The sequence below is a fragment of the Mesoplodon mirus genome (assembly GCF_964341445.2).
Source record: "Mesoplodon mirus genome assembly, chromosome: 11".
In the NCBI taxonomy this organism is placed as follows: domain Eukaryota; kingdom Metazoa; phylum Chordata; class Mammalia; order Artiodactyla; family Ziphiidae; genus Mesoplodon; species Mesoplodon mirus.
The window spans coordinates 57,170,810-57,190,039 of NC_138987.1; the positions used below are offsets into that span (position 1 = coordinate 57,170,810).

The 19,230-nt window shown below is 38.1% G+C and overlaps 1 protein-coding gene and 1 long non-coding RNA gene across 3 annotated transcripts in view; one reads left to right on the plus strand and one right to left on the minus strand.

Annotated features, from left to right (window-relative positions):
* Positions 1–16: 16 nt before the first annotated feature.
* Positions 17–9,760, plus strand: LOC309811897. The gene is made up of 3 exons (XR_014295271.1): positions 17–178; positions 386–519; positions 9,688–9,760. It is a non-coding gene; the product is annotated as an uncharacterized lncRNA (long non-coding RNA).
* TFCP2 (transcription factor CP2) overlaps positions 4,896–19,230 on the minus strand; it is a 49,566-nt gene continuing 35,231 nt past the window's right edge. The window contains exons 5-15 of one of the 2 annotated variants that reach the window (XM_082635197.1): positions 18,766–18,872; positions 17,141–17,293; positions 16,307–16,417; positions 15,335–15,423; positions 13,406–13,454; positions 12,930–13,023; positions 11,987–12,077; positions 9,698–9,822; positions 9,118–9,260; positions 7,430–7,481; positions 4,896–7,012 (exon numbers count right to left, since the gene is read on the minus strand). In XM_082635197.1, the coding sequence (XP_082491323.1) occupies positions 6,978–7,012; positions 7,430–7,481; positions 9,118–9,260; positions 9,698–9,822; positions 11,987–12,077; positions 12,930–13,023; positions 13,406–13,454; positions 15,335–15,423; positions 16,307–16,417; positions 17,141–17,293; positions 18,766–18,872 (1,049 nt within the window). In that variant the 3' untranslated portion in view covers positions 4,896–6,977. Of the gene's footprint in view, positions 7,016–7,429; positions 7,482–9,117; positions 9,261–9,697; positions 9,823–11,986; positions 12,078–12,929; positions 13,024–13,405; positions 13,455–15,334; positions 15,424–16,306; positions 16,418–17,140; positions 17,294–18,765; positions 18,873–19,230 lie in introns of both variants that reach the window. The other variant, XM_082635196.1, reaches the window with a different exon arrangement.

The following is a 19,230-nucleotide window of genomic DNA, read 5'->3' on the forward strand; positions in this document are numbered from 1 at the left end:
GGCCCCACGCCCAGCGGCATGCCGGGAGTTGGAGGCGGCTACCAGCGCAAAGCCGAAACTCGCCCGCAAACAGGCTCTGGAGGCTGTGAGTCTGCTGCAGCGGACCCTGGGAAAGCGAGTTGACGCCACTACAGCATTTTGAAGCGGAAAAGCGGAGACCCTCAGCTACAGATCTTCGGTGACTAAACAAATTCTCCTCTATAACTCCCCTTTTCCTTTCGCCAGGCCCACACTCCCATGCCTAAGGAACTTAATCCCCCTTATCCTTGCTCAGGGGATCTAAGTCTTAAGCAGCATGACGTGCTGCAGCCTGCCCAAGGTATAAAGAAAATACAAGCAATGCAGAGTAATCTCAATAGGTACTGATGAATTGTTTTCTTTCCAGAAATTTCTTACATGACTTCTGATCTTCACAACTGTGCAATCCATTTTTAAAACGGGAAAAAGACTCGGAAATCAGAAGTTGTACGTCTAGAGTCGCTTATTCACCATATTTCATTGTCTTGATAGCATCACTAGGTAAGTTATTACAATGGTGCCAGTTCGCCCATTACTTCCCTGTGCCTTGGCTTCCTCATCTGCAAAATGGGGATAAAACTATGTATCTCATAGGGTTTTGTGGAGATTAAATAGTAGTATAAAATGTTTGCAACACAGTGCAATGTGTTTTTCCTGGACACAGAAATCAAAAAGGAAGAGAAGACCCCAGACTCTGTAGAATCAGTGGGCTGAGTAACAAAAAAAACAGCCTAAAGGCCATGCTGGGTAGGCTAAAAGTGTTTCATATGCCTACACATCTAGAATTTGAGCAGTCATGGAAATTTGTCAGAGTACCATCAGCCTCAGTGCCCAAGCTTTGTTGGTTAATGACACCAAACTAGAAGATAGCCAAAGCAAAGTTAGGCACATCCTTTGAGGAGACAGCAGAATCCAATTTGGCAGTAAGCTCTAGATCAGTCAAAAAGATCATCTGGACTTACAAACATCACAACTACTTATCACAGAGTCGCTTATTCACCATATTTCATTGTCTTGATAGAATCACTAGGTAAGTTAAGCTTAAGTGGAGTAGAACAGAAGATACAAGGAAAAGTGAAAAGAAATGCTATTATTAATATGTAAATTATAACAATGGACATCTAATTCTAAATGTGACTGCTTTGTTCCAGACCATGCATAATTCATGGATGGGTGGGTTTTAGGGACAAAAAAGTCAAGTAGGAAGAAAAGACAGATGATCAAGAACAACAGATGAAGATGAAAACCAAAGATCAGATTTTGTGTCCTGGGCAGTGTTTATACGTCTGTCTTGCAGTCATGTCTACATGTAAAGGTGATCTTGTAGTCAATAGTATCCTAAATTTATTAAGCAACTGAATAAGTATATTATGTACAAAATAAAACTGCTTTATACTCATTATCCTTTGTAATCTCCCTAACAACCCTATGAATTAAGCATTACCTCCTTTTTAAGATGAGAAAGTTAAGGTTTAAGAGATTATTTTGTCCAAGGTCACATCCAGGAAGAGCAAGATCTGGGATTTGAACAGAGGCTTATCTGACACCAAAGTATGTACTGCATCAACTACTCTTTACTAAACAAAAGATAAAGAGTACACTCTCCAGGGAGGTTGAAAATGAATAGATCAGAGGATACTATGTGCTGAGCTTCTTAGAGAAAAAGAGCTAAGTAAAATCTAAGCCATTGCATGTACTTCCCTGGTGGTCCAGTGGTTAAGAATCCCCCTGCCAATGCAGGGGACACGGGTTCGATCCCTGGTCAGGGAACTAAGATCCCTCGTGCCACGGGGCAGCTAAGCCTGCATGCCACAACTAATGAGCCTGCATGCCACAACTAGAGAGAAGCCCGTGCACTGCAAGGAAGAGCCCACACGCCACAATGAAAGATCCCACCTGCCACAACTAAGACCCGATGCAGCCAAAAAATAAACAAATATTTAAAAAAATTTTTTTTAATCTAAGCCATTGTATTTGTTTTTCTGATAGGGAATTCGTAGATTTAGCCCTGAAGTTGTATGTTACTTTACTAATTTACATTTAATCAGAATCCAGATCTAGAGACAGGCACCTCTTTGTGGCTAATTCCACACTAACCAAGAGATCAATAGAGCAAATCTGGGAAAAAGACAGGGCCACAGCAATTTAAAAGCACAAAAAATCGAAGAAGCTGTGTTTTATCAAGGAAGGTTTCGAAAAAGACACACAAATTGATCTATATATGTGCATAACACATACAAAAACCCTATTAAAAAAGCAAAATAACAACCAGGTTTGAGGGGGTAGAGTGCAGGGGTGAGTTTAGAGAGGTCAAGCGTAATCGGCTTAAAAAAGGGGAATGAAAGTCTGAAGTAAAGTTATAAAGATGTCTAGGGAAAGATATTAACTAACCCTTAAATGAAAAATTAGACATTAGAACTCAGAAAGAGGGGATTCCCTGGCGGTCCAGTGGTTAGGACTCCGTGCTCTCACTGCCAAGGGCCTGGGTTCAATTCCTGGTCGGGGAACTAAGATCCCACAAGCCACATAGCACAGCCAAAAAAAAAAAAAAAACTCAGAAGAAAACAGGAGTCTGTAGTGATTAAAATGAGGAATGTGTATCTCATCTTATGCAAATATATGAAAACACAGATTCACAAGATAAACTGGTTATTACTCATGTCCCAAAAGATCCCATATAATACAAAATAGTACAATAATACAATAGTATTTTTTAAATAGCAAGTTCCTTTATAAAATTGACTTTAATCCAATTGAAAAGTTTAATTCATATACAAATTTTAAATCTCTGAATTTGAGAATGCAAATGCTAGACTCTTGCAATTTCCAAATTAATTTGTTGAACAGGGCAGAATTCATAAAGAACAATACACAGATCTGGAAGTGAAGAGGAAAGATGCGGAAAAAAGAAGGAAGTAGAAATAGATGGAAGTTAAAGGTCAAAGGCAAAATACAAAGTCATTAAAGAAGCATAGAGGAGAAATAAAGTATTAACAAAACAGAAAACAAGTGCTGATGGCATTAACCTCACATCACATAGGGCATCTTTCTTCCTCATTTAAGTCTTGGAGTTTGTATAATGAAACAATAATTTAATCACAAACTAAAAATAAACATTCTAGCAGGAAAAGCCTTAGCTCACGACTAAGAAAATAGAGCATTTTTAGGAGAAGCAGAAGAATGAAGCAGGATTACTTTATACGAATTAGTATATAAAAAGATGCAGCTAGGTGGGGCATTTGTGCCATTCCTGCTGAGACTGGAGTTCTCATAACAGAGCAGCAGAGGCCATAACAGATCAAATTCCCATAGAGGAACCATCCATGGCCAAGTAAGACAACTAAAGCTTCAGAAAAATGATAAAAAGGCTCAACTGCAGCTCTCTGGTCCCAAGTTATCTGGAATTGTTAGGTATTGGCCAGAGAAAAAAGCTTCAGCGAAGGAGGAGAAACTCGGTCTTGTTTTCAAATATTTGCACCTGAAATCTGTGTTACTTTCCAAACTGAATGCTGAAGCTTCAGTCAATCTTTCATGGTAGTTTGAAGATAGCCCAAATCTCTGCAGCAACCCTATACGAAAGACTTTCTCAGGAGACTTGGCGATACAAAGGGTTTTCAGAACACTCTTTCATTAGGCCTAAATGAGAAATGGCGAGGCTCATGATGTCAAGCCTTCTTCACTTGCCATGCTCCTCCAACTCACAGTGGTGAGATCATGCTCTGCCCCTCACAACGTACCCAGTACCTGACTTCCAGGAATCACGTCTGCCCCCTCAAGAGAACCTCGCCTTCTCAGGTCTTTCAGACTCTACTTACTTGTCTTGTATCTGTCGTACTGTAATCTCTTTCCAGACAAGATGACCACCCCCATTTCCCCTCCCTTTAAGTGGCGTCTTAAATAAATCACATATGTGGGCAAACATTCTTATTATTGGGGCATAATATTGGACAATCTTATCACTTAATAGCCACATTTTACGTAGTGACTGGTATTCAGTCCTCAAGAGTTCTGCAGTGACCCTTTTACTTCCCAATGACTCCCTTTTAACTATCAAGTCTTTATACAATAGATTCTTCTAGATGGAACCTATTATACTTCAAGGAAACAGTACAGACAATGCTAAGTTAAACAGGATGCTACTCCACTTCTCAGGAGGGCCTAAAATCTAACCATTCTCCTTCTCATATACCCTCACCCTAATGGAAACATTAAACCATCTCCTTTATTTTAAATATCAACCATCACATGGTAAAGAGGTAAAATCCAGCAAATTCTACTTTTAGGAATATATCTTAGAGATACACTCAAAACACTTATGAGAATACATGTTTAAATGGGCTTAACCTAAATGGCATCCATAAGGAATGGCCATTTTTTTTTTCCAAAAGAATGTCAAACTATAAATCCTAACATAGAAAGACGTTCAAGACGTATTAAACATAAAAAGAAAACTGCAGATCATTAGTACTACATGAGCCCATCTGGGGGGGGGGTGTGTGTGAGAGAGAGAGAGGGAGGGAAACAGAGAAACATTTTTGCAATGGCTACCTCTATAGAGTGGGACAAGTAGATAAGTTATACCTTTCTTTATTGTTTGAATTTATCACTTTGTGTATTACTTTCATTATGAAAAAACTAGTTTAAAATTTTCATTTAACTGCAAGGATCAATAGTGAACAAATGCAATTTTTTAAAGCAAGTTAAATAATTACAATGTCCTATCACTACACCAATTCTTACCAATTATATAGCATTAGCACTATAAATATTTATTTGAAGCTAAAGAAAGCCTAAGAGATTTTCTAGTTAATTTGAGGATCTATGATTACAAATTTATATAAATTCATTTCTATATAAATTTGAAAACTACTCTTAAAAAACTCTTTATCTCCAAGTAAAAATTAGTAAGTGTAAATTTATAGTAAATATATTAATAGAATTCTGTGTATCATTTACAGTAAATAAGAGTCACAGATTCAGATTTAGAAGGGACCATAAAAGTCCAACCCTCCCAGCCTAACATTCAGAAAGAATTGGAATAAATAAATAAATAAAAATAAAAAATAGCAGCCTGCTGGGGAGAGAGCTGACTTCCCTGAAGCTGAGAACCAGTCCTAGGAACATAATACAATTAGAAATGTCCCCCCAAAATGGGGACATCTGGTAATCAGTCACTAAAAAAGTATTTTGGCCTAATATGTCAAGTTGTCCAGGTCGATTTTAAACAAGTCATTTGACTTAATTTTCTAGTTTCAAAATTTTCAATTTCTTTCAAACCAAAAGAAAACAGACCATGCTGAAGGTTGATTTTAATGAATGAAAATCTCTGTATAAAAACATTTAAACTTTATCAAATGCTTTAAAAATACACACACACACAGATCCAAATCCAATACAGAATCTTTTGAACATTGTCATTTTTCACCTCAGCATAACATGTAGAGGGGTTTCTGGATAAAACTTTACATGTGAAAAAAGACCCATAGTCTTACACATGCGCACACACAAGAGCACACAATCACAATCAGGAAGAACTAAAGTATATGGTAAGAATGCAAACAGGATGGGAATGAATTTCTTGTAAAGCTTATATAAAAGAACGCTACATGAGTAAAAGAACTTTCTATACCAAGAGAAGATGCAGAGAGGGGAAAGAGAAAGCAGAGGTTAGTCTAACTCATTAATAAAGTTTGAGAAGGTCATTCAAGAACAGTGAATTTGGGGAGTTACAGATAATCCCTAGTTGTCACCACCTCAAATTCTGTGAATCTGATAACTGATGATGCTTGAAAGTGTCTATGTTTTCATTTTTTTGTAGGTCTTGATTTGTTCATCATTATTTAGGTGTGGTTTGTCCCTTTTGGTGTTAAATCCTCAGTTCTCGCTCAGTGTTATATCCAATTCACCAGAAGAGCCACAGTAAGAAATGGTGGCAAGCACAGAGGACTGCAAGGGTGGCAGTCACAGATGGCAGTTAATAAGAGCCAGACGGCCTGGGTTTGCATTTCAGTGTCACTAGCTGCTAGCTGCCTGTTACTCAGCAGGCTCCTCGGCCACTCCGTCTCCATTTCCTCATCTTCAATTAGGGATCATTATTACCTACTTCATATAGGGCTATTAAGAGAATTTAAACAAGATAATCTATTTAAAGAATTTATCACACTGCCTGACACAACTAAATGTGCAATAAATGTTACCTAAAATTACTATTAGTCATAGAATTACACGGGAATCAAAAGAAGAATTTTCTTCTTTCTCCGTATTTTTCTTTAATGAGGTTTTCAGGGGCAAAAAAGGTTGAGGATCTAGTCTTATGAATATAGATGTTTGCTTTTTTTTTTTTTTTTTTTTTTTTTTCTCTTTTTGCAGTACGCGGGCCTCTCACTGTTGTGGCCTCTCCCGTTGCAGAGCATGGGCTCTGGACGCGCAGGCTCAGCGGCCATGGCTCACGGGCCCAGCCACTCCGCGGCATGTGGGATCTTCCTGGACCGGGGCACGAACCCGTATCCCCTGCATCGGCAGGCAGACTCTCAACCACTGCGCCACCACCAGGGGAGCCCTAGATGTTTGCTTTTATGTTAGAAAAAAAAAAATTACATGGCTCCATATCACAAAATTTAACATCTTTCCATTAAACATCACACAATTCTCATCATCATTATGCCCTACACACACCCTAAATGATGTGGAGTTTCTACTGATATTCAACAACAATAGGGTCCAGAAATTTTAAATAAGAAATAGTTGTAGAAATGCATGTTGGGCAGTAATCTGTGGGTGCCCTAAGAGCCTGGGCCAACACAGATCCAGATGCCTGGGATTCTGCCTCCAAGGCCTGGACACAGTCAGATGGGTCAGGTTCTTGCAGCCCTTCAAAGCTCCATTTGCGACCCCCTTCAAGAGGGGAGTTCCCAATAGGTGAAAGCAGCAGCAGCCACTGAGGATGGAATGCCCCACACCTACTTCAGTATGATATGATAGCTATCATTGGTTTCTGCTGTAAAAAAAAAAAGAAAAAAGAAAAAAAAATCATCTTTAGTTACCTCTAAAACACAGCAGGAGAAAAATATATGTGCTAAGGTTCTTTAGAGAAAGAAAAAACAGAAGGACAAAGGGCAGTATACTTAATTGTCACAGAATACTTGTAATAAATATGCATTATAAGAACAACATGCCTCCGTTTCATCCTTTGTCCATGGAAGGTGGAAGAAAATGGCAGGAAGTCATCAGTTACACTTTGTCTACTCTAATAATGGCAAGAAGCCAATTCATAAAAAGGAACAATCTCTAATAATGTCACTTTCTTTACTTCAAATATGGCAGTTAATACTTTCCCTCTCTCCTCAAAGAAGTACTATAAAAAAACCCTCAAACTCCTTCGAGAAAGGCATTTGTCTTACTACTTCATTACCTTTCATTGTGTCCAGAATAAAACAGGCTTCCTCCTGAAAGTTCTGTATCATCTGAAAAAAGCAAGAAAATTTGCTGATTATTAAAACCTTGGTTTGCTATATTTATTTTGCCTGTTTTTTTATTATACTAGATATAAGTGAAGAATAATCCTTTGTTTTGTTTTCTCTCCTATTTAGTTTTCAAAAGCTTTAAAAGCTAAGCATTCTAAAACAGCTTTCTTAAAATTCGAGTGTGCATTTTCCTGGGCTAACCCCAAGACTTTCCAAGGGGCACACACATACAGATAGGCCCATATGGGAGGAATTAAACTTCCATATCTGTTCTTTCCTAAAACCATCTGAGAACCTCTTCAGTTTTCCTTTCCCACTTCCCCTCTCAAACTCCCTTTTCCCATTTTATAAAATAAAGGCAAGAGTTTCACCCTCCTGAAATCCTATGAAGATGCACTGCCCTGGGGTATAAAAGCCTCCAGGATGCAACAGTGTAATTGCAAACGGGAACTCAAATGCCTGGGTAATAAAGTCTTATTTTCAATTCTTTCCTTTCACCAGAATTGAAGTGATCTAATCACAAATTGTCAAATGACAGATGATTCAAAATAATTTTTGATAATATCGCTATGCAATTTTTGGCACATAACTCAGAAGTTAAAAAAAAAAATCCAGCAATGCTGTTACAGCAAACTCCTTCCATTCCTGTCTATCAATTTATATGAAACAGATTCCACAGCACTTATATCTAGGGGAAAACAAACAGGATGGAATTGATGCTGAACTCTATTTCATTCTAGCAATCAATAGGCAGTATTTATCGATGAATTAATTGTCTGTGGGAGAGAGGGTAAGGAATCGAGTAATCCCATCCATCTCATTAACAGATGCACTTTTATTGTATTGTATTGTATTTATTTATTTATTCATTTTTGGCCACACCATACGGCTTGCGGGATCTCAGTTCCTTGACCGGGGATTGAACCCCAGGCCCTGGCACTGAAAGCTGAGAATCCTAACCATTAGGCTACCAGGAAACTCCCTAGATGCACTAATGCATTAATAAACTTTTTCTTAATGTTAATAATTACTTATCAAATCATATAATACATTTATGTTATTTTAATCCATTGTGTAATTATGGTGATAATTCTATTCAGAAGAGCTATTTTTTACTTTTATTGAAGCAAATTTTTGTTTTAAAGAAATATGGTAGGATAATTAATAAAAGATATTCAAGCATAAAAGTAGGTTATGGTAAGATGAAATTCTATGGGGGAAGTGAATGAAAATATGAGCTTAAGGAAGCAATGATATAAAAATTCTGTTAAAAAAGTATATTCATGTATTTTTTTAAACAGATGACAGTATTAACTTACTCTTGTATTTAGGTTACATGGCATATAGCTAGAGTAGTGAAGTAATCATTTCATTTTTAAATGTCATATAATATGCCCAGAAATGACATCTTTTGCAACTATTTAAACTTAAAACAAAAAATTTTAAGTCAACCTAAAAATGTGCAAGGGGATACACAGTTTTAAAAACTCATTGTAGGAGGTAAGCAAACAAAAACATTTGAAAACCTCTCGTCTTAGAAACCAGAGCACTCTGCCCCAGTAGAACAGTTCCTGCTCCTGTCATCTGCCCAGACAAATCATTGTCATCTGGTGATTCAGCTGTGCTGAAAATCTACCTCGTCACTAATGAGCACATGGATTCCTGTTGGCCCCTGCTTGTAGATCTGGCTGATCTGGCAAGGGGAAATGCTGAAAAGCTGAGCAATTTTTTCTGTCAGTTCAACAGCTGTCAGTTCTTCTAGGTAGATGGCATGGTAAACTGCAAAAAGGAGAAAGCAAAGGCCGTCAGTACAGAGTGTCTCTGGTCTTATATGTAATCTGATCACTAGGAATGCCCACTTTTCTGAAGGACTCAGAGGCAGACTGCCTGAATGGAAATCCCAGCTCAAGCACTCGCGAGCTGTGTGTGACCTGGGGCAGGTTACTTAACATCCCTAAGCCTCATCTTCCTCATCGAAATGCTGGCAAGAACAATAGAATCTACTGCAAAGAGGAAACACCAGTTGTAAAACTTAAAACACGTAAAAGCGCTGAGAGTAGTGCCTGGCATATATTAGGAACTCAATAAACGTTAGCAAGTACCATTACTTCTAGCAAATGCTGAATCTGCTGTCTGGTAAGTTCCCATCGCACATGCTCGTAAGTCATCTCTTCCTTTTTCTTCGTATCTGTCCTGGCCTGTCCAGAACGACCTACCGAAGAAAGTGCCATTTGAGTCTCCATCCTCGCGCTTCTGCTGCTGTTGCTGCTGCTGTTGCTGCTGCTCCCTCAGCTGCAAGGATTCCTGACAGACGTAAATGGTTAGCCGTGGGCGCACCATCCTAAGGAGGAAAAGAAAAAGAGCTCTTACTCAAATGTTTCACGGTGAGCGCATTTCAAGGAAGAACTTGTGTGTCTACATTAATACTGTAGAGCAGGGGTTGAAAACTGGCAGCCCTTGGGCCAATGCAGCTCATTTGCTCTGTTTTATTAGCTCCCCACTGGTGCGTGCGTGCGTGCGTGTGTGTGTGTGTGTTTAACTGAATTCATTCCAACAGAAGCCCTCATATAAACCTCTGGTTTTCCTTGAAAAATCAGATCTGGTGATCCAAGGCCCCCATTCTTATAAAGCACCCAATCAGCTGTTCTACTTGCATGGTGCATGTATTCTTCAGTACACCCCAGACTTGACTGTCACTCATGTACATGTGGTCTCTGTAGTCATTTGAGTTTGTAACCTTTGATGTAAAGATTAGAAAGGTTCAAAATGTGTGAGCCACTGTTTTGTGAGTCAGTTCAAGACATACCTTCTATTGATACTTAAAAGTACCAATACGATAAACTAGAAAATCTTATTTCCCTCATTATCTTCTCCTACGCATCTTTAGCCTTCTTTCTGTTCTTTCTTCTTAGACAACAATATTGAATTACCTCTTGCTCTGATCATCTTACTCCTTCCTATTTCTAAATGCTCTGTAGGTAATACTTTAAAAAAAAATAAATTTATTTATTTATTTTTGGCTGTGTTGGGTTTTCGCTGCTGCGCGCGGGCTTTCTCTAGTTGCAGCGAGCGGGGGCTACTCTTTATTGCGGTGTGCGGGTTTCTCATTATGGTGGCTTCTCATTGCGGAGCGTGGGCTCTAGGCGCACGGGCTTCAGTAGTTGCAGCACGCAGGCTCAGTAGTTGTGGCTCACAGGCTCTAGAACACAGGCTCAGTAATTGTGGCACACGAGCTTAGTTGCTCCGCGGCATGTGGGATCTTCCCAGACCAGGGATCGAACCCGTGTCCCCTGCATTGGCAGGCTGATTCTCAACCACTGCGCCACCAGGGAAGCCCCTCTGTAGGTAATACTTTTAAAAATGAAAGATCCCTTCTTTTCCTCCCAGCCATCAACCCTTGAATTTCACCTCTTTCCTTAAAAGTTTCCAACTTGGGCTTCCCTGGTGGCGCAGTGGTTGAAAATCTGCCTGCCAATGCAGGGGACATGGGTTCGAGCCCTCATCTGGGAAGATCCCACATGCCGCAGAGCAACTAAGCCCGTGCGCCACAGCTACTGAGCCTGCACGTCTGGAGCCTGTGCTCCGCAACAAGAGAGGCCGCGACAGTGAAAGGCCCGCGCACCGCGATGAAGAGTGGCCCCCGCTCGCCGCAACTAGAGAAAGCCCTCGCACGGAAACGAAGACCCAACACAGCCAAATAAATAAATAAATTTTTTTTTTAAAGTTTGCAACTTGATTCAATTATCTCTTGTAATATACACAAACACAAATACTTCACAATCTGTTTCATTATTTAGTCACTGATTTGGTTCTATGGCACTGACCTGTATGTTTTTTCCATCAATATTACTACTTCCTATTTTAAACTATAAATCCCAAACAGAGACTAGAAATTCCTCTATATTACATGTAATATTTGTAAGCAGACACTTAAGCAATTCCTACCCAAACTTAAGAATAATCTCTTCTTTAGTAAAACTGAGTTCAGGACCTTTGCACCCACTGTTTCTTCTGCATAGAATGTTCTTCCCTCATGACTCCAAAGCTTCCGTCCTTCTCATAACTCAGTTTCAATGCCCCCTCCTCAGAGAGGTCTTTCCTGACTATATTCTGAGTACTCTGTAGGCCACAACCTTGTTTTTATTTGTTTGTTTTGTTTTCCTTCGAAATACTTATCACTATTCAAAATACTTATAGTTTATAATCTTTATCTCTCTCCCCATCAGAAAGCTCATCAATGTATCACGAAAGCCTAATGGCTCATAACAGGGACAATGGATATTTAACTGAATGAAGAAAACTAATGAAAAATGGAATATCATGAGGAATTCCTTGGATCAAGTACAGGAAAAGATATTTTTCATCTTTATTTGGCATATAGCTGGCATTCAAAAAGAATGTTTCGACAAGATGTATTTAGCTGTACAAAAAGTATGGTGAAGAGTCCCTGAATCCAAATCCATTTGAAATCCAGCCCCACTGATATTTTAACACTAATTACATACCGGCCTTTCAATGCATTAAAAAGTCTGATTCCATCTGCAGGGCCACAGATTTGAATCACATCATCTCTAGTTAGTTTCAATAAATCTGCCCCTGGAATAAATATAAGAAAATGGGTGATAAAGGCAAAGATTCTCCTTGTTAATGACTTAAAATGGACTCTGTTACAAGGACACCTCATTACTAGTATGCTACAGTCATAATCTCTTGCATGGCATATAAGGCCCTCCATGACCTGGCCCCTGCATCCTCTCCCACCTCAATTCCCACCCAATTAACTTATTCATTTAACCCTATGCTTTCATCATGCTGATCATGCCTAATGAGCAAGCTGTTCCTCCTGTCTGAAATATCCTTCCACTGTCTGACCAACAGACTCTTCCTCAGCCCTCAAGATTTACCTCACACATCACACATGTTCCCAAACTCCAGACCCTTACTCTTATCTATTGCATCACAACTATTTGTTTACCTTTTTCAGGGTTTTATTTTGATTTGGGTTTCCTTTGATACTAGATGGTGACTGATCAGGAAATATGCCTCATCCATTTGTGTATTCCTACCATACCTGGTACACAGAAGGTGCTAAATAAGAGTGGAATGTGCAAAGAAAACATAATATAGTGATATCAAGGGGAAGATTTCCGACTACCTGCAATGCTCCTTGATATAATACTTTATGGATAATATATTTTAAAGTATTGTATAGAATAAATATTTTAAAATGAAAATGAGTTTAAACTAAGAGGTCTTTCTTTTTTGAGCATTTCACAGCACAGCTGCAGCTGGTGAGAAAGTCTGAAGGGTTCAATGAAATTCATTTAATCAGAAAAATGCATTAAGATCTCCCCCCTCTACACACAAAACAACACAGGGATACCAGGAGGCCCTGGAATGTAAAGGAAATCCCATGCTGGGGAAAACAAAAGGACAAGCAAATTTAACCTGAGAAGTTTGTAAAAAGCCTTGTGAATGTGGAAAAACGGTTTCGATGCAACCACTGCTGAGCCTCCTGAGGTGTGGTTGTTGGCAAGAGGTTCTGAAAGAGGGAAAGCATTTTTTTTTGGTAACTAAATAGTCTCAACCTTAAAAAGGTAAACGTTACATCATTAGGTAACAACAGCCAAATACACCCACATTCAGACAGGCTGAGTTTGCTTGGAAGTTGTTTATACATCAGTCTTCTTTCTCTAACCATGCAAGATATCCATGGAATTCCATCCTTATCTTCCCCACTAGACTGAAAGTTCCTTAAATACAGCACAGTATCTGGTTCAGGCCAAAATTCAATAAATGTTTGCTTAGTGAATGAATGAATAATATTCCCTAAAAGTTGGGCATTTCTACTGAATCACACAGTCACCAAAGTATTATTAGACATTAGACTATAATAACTGACATTTATATAACTTTAGACTTACATCTGTGACTGGAGGGGGTGGCTCTGGCTGGTGGTTTGGTGAACCATTTCTAAAGAAACATTTAAAATGAAAGGATGAGTTCATGACACATACTAGGGTTCATCGCCTCATTCTTCATCATCATAAGTCTTATTTAAGCTAGAGATTTAAGGGAATCTGTGCTATCTCATAAAACATTCTTACTCTTGGATCCAATACTTCTATTATCTATTATTTTAGCATAAAGACTTTTGTGTGTTATGGGGGTAGCAACAGAAACTATGTCATTTTTTATTATTGAAGAAATTGAAAAAAATACCAAAATTCCAGTAAGTTGGGACTGATTAGATAAATTATGGCATAAATAATACTTAACATAAGCTTATTAGAATGTAAACTAAAAATATCAGAATATAAAAGTAATCAATATATTACTACTGTATGAAGTGTATAAATAAACAGATACAGGAAAAAATTAGAATAAAAAGTATACAATGCAATGTGATCACATACTTTTATAATAAAAAACACTTAATAATTATTTTTAAAATAGCTTCAAAAATTAGTGCTAATTTGTGATCCAAGGGTTATCTCCACAGCCTTGATCTTCTGCTATACTTCCTTTTGCTCTACAGATTGTCTCTCTTCCCTAATGATTACTTCTTTTATGGGAGAAAAATTTGAGCCTAATAATGAACTACATGACAGAAGAAAATTTTAAAACTCGTAAATTTTATATAATATTTTAAATTGCCTATAAGTAGACTGCATAATACATAGGTTGGTAACAGATTTTTCTTTCAAAAAAGATTTTTTTCTTCTTCTTTTTTTTTTTATTTTGGCCTTAGCTGCAAAATTCAAATTCAGTAATCAAATTTAGTAATTAACTTATCTCAGGGCTCTAGTTATCTATTTTTTTCTACAATTTCTACCTAGTTTTATTCTTAACTGTTACATTTTGAATATTTAAGCTACTTTTTTTTTTTTTGGCCGCACTGCATGGGCTGTGGGATTCTAGTCCCTGACCAGGGTTTGAACCCGTGCCACTGCGGTGGAAGCACAGAGTCCCACCCACTGGACTGCCAGAGACTTCCCTAAGCAACCTTAATTAAATAATTTCAGAAGTAGGATGAACATAGAGCCTAAATAAATTCAAAAACGAACATTACAACCAAACAATATACTCACACATTTCACAACCTAACTATTTCAAATTTCAATATAACCTATGTAGAATATGTGTTAAATGCTGGAACTATAAGACAACTTTCTTTAACCGGAGTAGGCATCTATACCAACTTTCAATTATCTCTGATGGTAAAACACAATAAGACTAAATGCATCCCATAGATAATTCCCAAACTTCATTTTAGCTCTCATCTTCACCTTCTTCCCCCAATTATCAAAGATTCATAATAATTAGGTATTGGGATCATTCTTAATAAGTAACCAAACAGATTTTACTGTTTGCACAACTGTGTTTCAATTCCCAACGACCACTCTGATCAGGAAGTGAAATAACCTCAAGAGAAGCAGTAAGAGGGAGAAGGGAAAAACTCATAAAATTCAGTCCCTTAATCACTAAAAACTGACCATAAATGCTGTTTTCTAATAGTGGGGAAAAGGGAATTCCCTGGAGGTCCAGAGGTTAGGACTCTGCACTCTCACTGCCGAGGGCCGGAAGGGCAATGAAAAACTAAAATCCCATAAGCCTTGTGGCATGGCCAAAAAAAATGAAATAAAATAAAATAAATAAATAATAGGGGGGGAAAAAGGCTACACAGAACTCTTTCAGTCTCTTTCGAAGATAATCCAAACTTTAGTTAATATATAAGTCCATCAAAGACTGACCAAATAGAAGGTCTTATTGATTTGCAAAGATTTTGTTTATGGAGACATAACGAAAGAATACATATTTAGAACAAACACAAGCCAATTTCCCAGACTTACCCTTCCCCAAGAGAAAAACTGCTATGGGAACTGTTGAAGCCAGGTGATGGGGAATTATTGACATATGTGATCTCGGGCCACGGAGAACACTAAAAACAAAGGACAACTTAGACACAGAAAGTACATTTGACTCTTTCTGTGTCAAAATTCCACAGAGATGTACTATTGTTACTCAAATAGCACATCTTTTTTTTTTTTAATTGGAGTATAGTTGATTTATAATGTTGTATTAGTTTCAGGTATACAGCACAGTGAATCAGTTATACATATACATATATCCACTCTTTTTAAGATTCTTTTCCCATATAGGCCATTACAGAGTACTGAGTAGAGTTCCCTGTGCTATACAGTAGGTTCTTATTAGTTACCTATTTTTTATACAGTACTGTGTATATATCAATCCCAGTCTCCCAATTTATCCTTCCCCCAGCTTACCCCCTGGTAACCATATATTTGTTTTCTACATTTGTAACTCTATTTCTGTTTTGTAGATAAGTTCATTTGTCGAATAGCACATCTTGATTAGTAAATCTTAATTCCTCAGAGGCCCTCACAACTAAGAGGACAAGTAAGTTTTGACCAGACTGGAAGTGATGCTTCTTTTTTTCTAAATTGAAATATAATTGACATAAACATTGTATTAGTTTTAGGTGTACAACATAATGATATACGTATACAGTTGACCCTTGAACAACGCAGGTATTAGGAGCACCGTCTCCCCTTCCACAGTCAAAAATCCGGGTACAACTTGACAGTCAGCCCTTTGTATCTGCATCCTTGGATTCAACGAACTGCAAACCATGTAGTACTGTAGTACATATTTAGTGGGGAAAAAAAATCTACGTATAAATGAACCCATGCAGTTCAAACCTGTGTTGTTCAAGGGTCAACTGTATATTGCAAAATATGTGTACTTTTCTTTTAAGAGTAAAAAGTATTGATTGAAATTGTCACCAAAAGAAATCCTTTTACCTCTGTGAGTATAGTTGTCTCATAGGAAGGTTGATATTTCTCCTTCTCATGAGGCGTTCGTTTCTCCATTTTCTCCCTATCTGTTTTTTGTTTTCTGTCTGCACCTTTGGGCTAAAATGAGGAATATTTTGTTTCAAACTCACGTACTCACCCTTTAACTCAACAATATTACTTCTACGAACTTAAAATAGTCACATGTGAAACAAAAAGGTATGTACAATGAGGTAAAGACAAGATCCATCATTACATCTAAGCGTGAAAATAGGATATTTAAATGTGTGATGGAGTTGAAAAAGAATAAGAGATCTATAGCTACAGACATGGAAAAATCTCTAAAGCACATAGTTAATTGAAAAAAGCAAGCTTCAAAACAATTCATATGATATAATCCCATTTATGTTTCAAAGAAAAGAAAATGTGTATATCTAGGTACCCGTATATATAAGAGCTCAGAAGGGAACTAAAAAGATACATATGAAATTATTGACAGTAGTCACCTCTGGAGAGAGGTTGGGGAGTCAGGGTAAGAGTGGTAAAGGGGGACTTCAGTGTCATGCTCTGAATACTGCTGTATTAATGAATCTTTCGCAATGAGAAGATATTTATCCATATGATATCCATATGATCCCTTTTCCAAGTTCCCCTTCTCCCACGACCATCCCTATTTAAATTTCTTTACTGGGCATATCAGTAATTATTTCAATTATTCTAATTTAGGCTGAGCTTTCATAGTTTTTGAAAAAGGGACAAGCTGACTTTCTCACTTGGTGACTAATGTTGCAAATGAAAGACGAGAGAGAAAGTTCCAAGGGCCAGCACAACGCCCAGGAGTACCTTGAAGACTTTGATCTGGCAGCTGGCTGAGTGTAAGTGCTCAGTATATTCCCCGTTCTCATTCTCCTTGAAGGTATCGATTTGTACTCGAAATGGCACTCCCTTCTCTCCACCATGTTTCCTCATAGTGAACTCTGTGCTAATACAATGCACCTGAAAAGAATACAACATCCAGCCAGGTTTCAGTACTGTTAGCTAGCCAAACCAGTCAGCAACATTTTTGGGGCAACTAACAGCAAAACCTTTAAACACCTACAAAAAAACTTTTACTCTCTTTTTGATCATGAAGAATTTACACTCTCATGAGGAAATGAGGAAAACTTAAATGATTTACAAATGCAAACAAAGTAAATGTACAGATCTAATGTTAACAAAAAGCTACTGTGAGGAATTCATTAATCGTTTCAGAAAAGACAGAGTTAACATAAAAGAGAAATGGTTTCTGTTAGTAAAACTTTCCTGAACTTTAAGGTAGATTTTAGAAAGCACAGGCACCATCCATGCTGGGAAAACAGTAAATATGAAAGCTCACAAGCAATAGGAAGAAAAAGGTTTGCTAGGCTACTGCATAAAGTCCAAGATCTTGGTAATCTTAATAGTGGAATCTTGGGCTTCCCTGGTGGCGCAGTGGTTGGGGGTCCGCGGGTTCGTGCCCCGGTCCGGGAAGATCCCACATGCCGCGGAGCCGCTAGGCCCGTGAGCCATGGCCGCTGAGCCTGCGCGTCCGGAGCCTGTGCTCCGCAACAGGAGAGGCCACAACAGTGAGAGGCCCGCGTACCGCAAAAAAAAAAAAAAAAAAAAAAAAATAGTGGAATCTTGGTTGACCAAATACTAGTTTGGGTAAGTTATTTTCTCTAAGCCTCAAGGACTATTCTTACAACACAGGATTATTTTTGAAAGTCTTAAATAAAATCATGTATAAAAAGTATTTACTTAACACAGTGACTACCTGATGAGAAGTGCTCAAACTACTGGCTATCATACAAATAAACTCTAACAAATAAGACTTTTCAAGCAATCTACCCAAAGGACATAATCAGGTATGCAAATCAAATTCTAAGTATAAAGATGTTCAAAATAACTTCTTGGATAATAGTGAAAAATTAGAACATTCTCAAAGCTAAATAATTGTTAGGTAAGTACATCCAAAGAATAAAATATTATGCAACCATTAGCAAGTATTTTTGAGAGAAACAAATAAATAAATAGGGGAAATTAGAAGAGCAGTTCAGAAACTCCTCATTGCTTTCAGGCACATATTGAGTAAGTCTGCACTTGTTGAGAGATTCAACCCTGTAAAGATTTCAAATTCAACATGTTTTATCCTTTAAGAACCAAACTGGTAGTAAGAGATCCTCTTCAAAACTGGAGCCCTGGGCCTCCCTGGTGGTGCAGTGGTTGAGAGTCCGCCTGCCGATGCAGGGGATACGGGTTCGTGCCCTGGTCTGGGAGGATCCCAAATGCCGCGGAGCGGCTGGGCCCGTGAGCCATGGCCGCTGAGCCTGTGCGTCCGGAGCCTGTGCTCCACAACGGGAGAGGCCACAGCAGTGAGAGGCCCGCGTACAGCAAAAAAAAAAAACAAAAAAAAAAAAACAAAAACTGGAGCCCTATCTGCAGTGTCTTACCTGAATAAACACAGATGTCCTCTTTGCAGGGTCCCACAGGAACTCCACTGTATTTAGTTGGTTTGGATTAGCCCTAGGATCGATTATACCCACAGACATTGGGATATCTGAGAAACAAATGGTTATCATTGAACAATTCTGAGTGCTACTGGGTTTAAATAAGAAAGCACCGATTCTTATATTATTGGTCCCTAGTTACCAAGATTTTTGTGTATCATACCTTAAACCCTTTTTTGCCAATAAAAAGAGTTTGATTAGACCTAAAATTGACCTAAATACTTTCCTTTTGAGCATCTTTTTTCCATTTAAAAAAGTTTTTACAATAAGACAATTTAAAAGTAGTTTCCTTTTAATGTGCCAAAATTCTATTTAAAGATAGATTTAGTCTACACACTGGCTCTAGTGTCATGAAAAATTTAATTTACAATCTGCTTCACTTACAGTTTTAAGGTTAGTATTACTGCT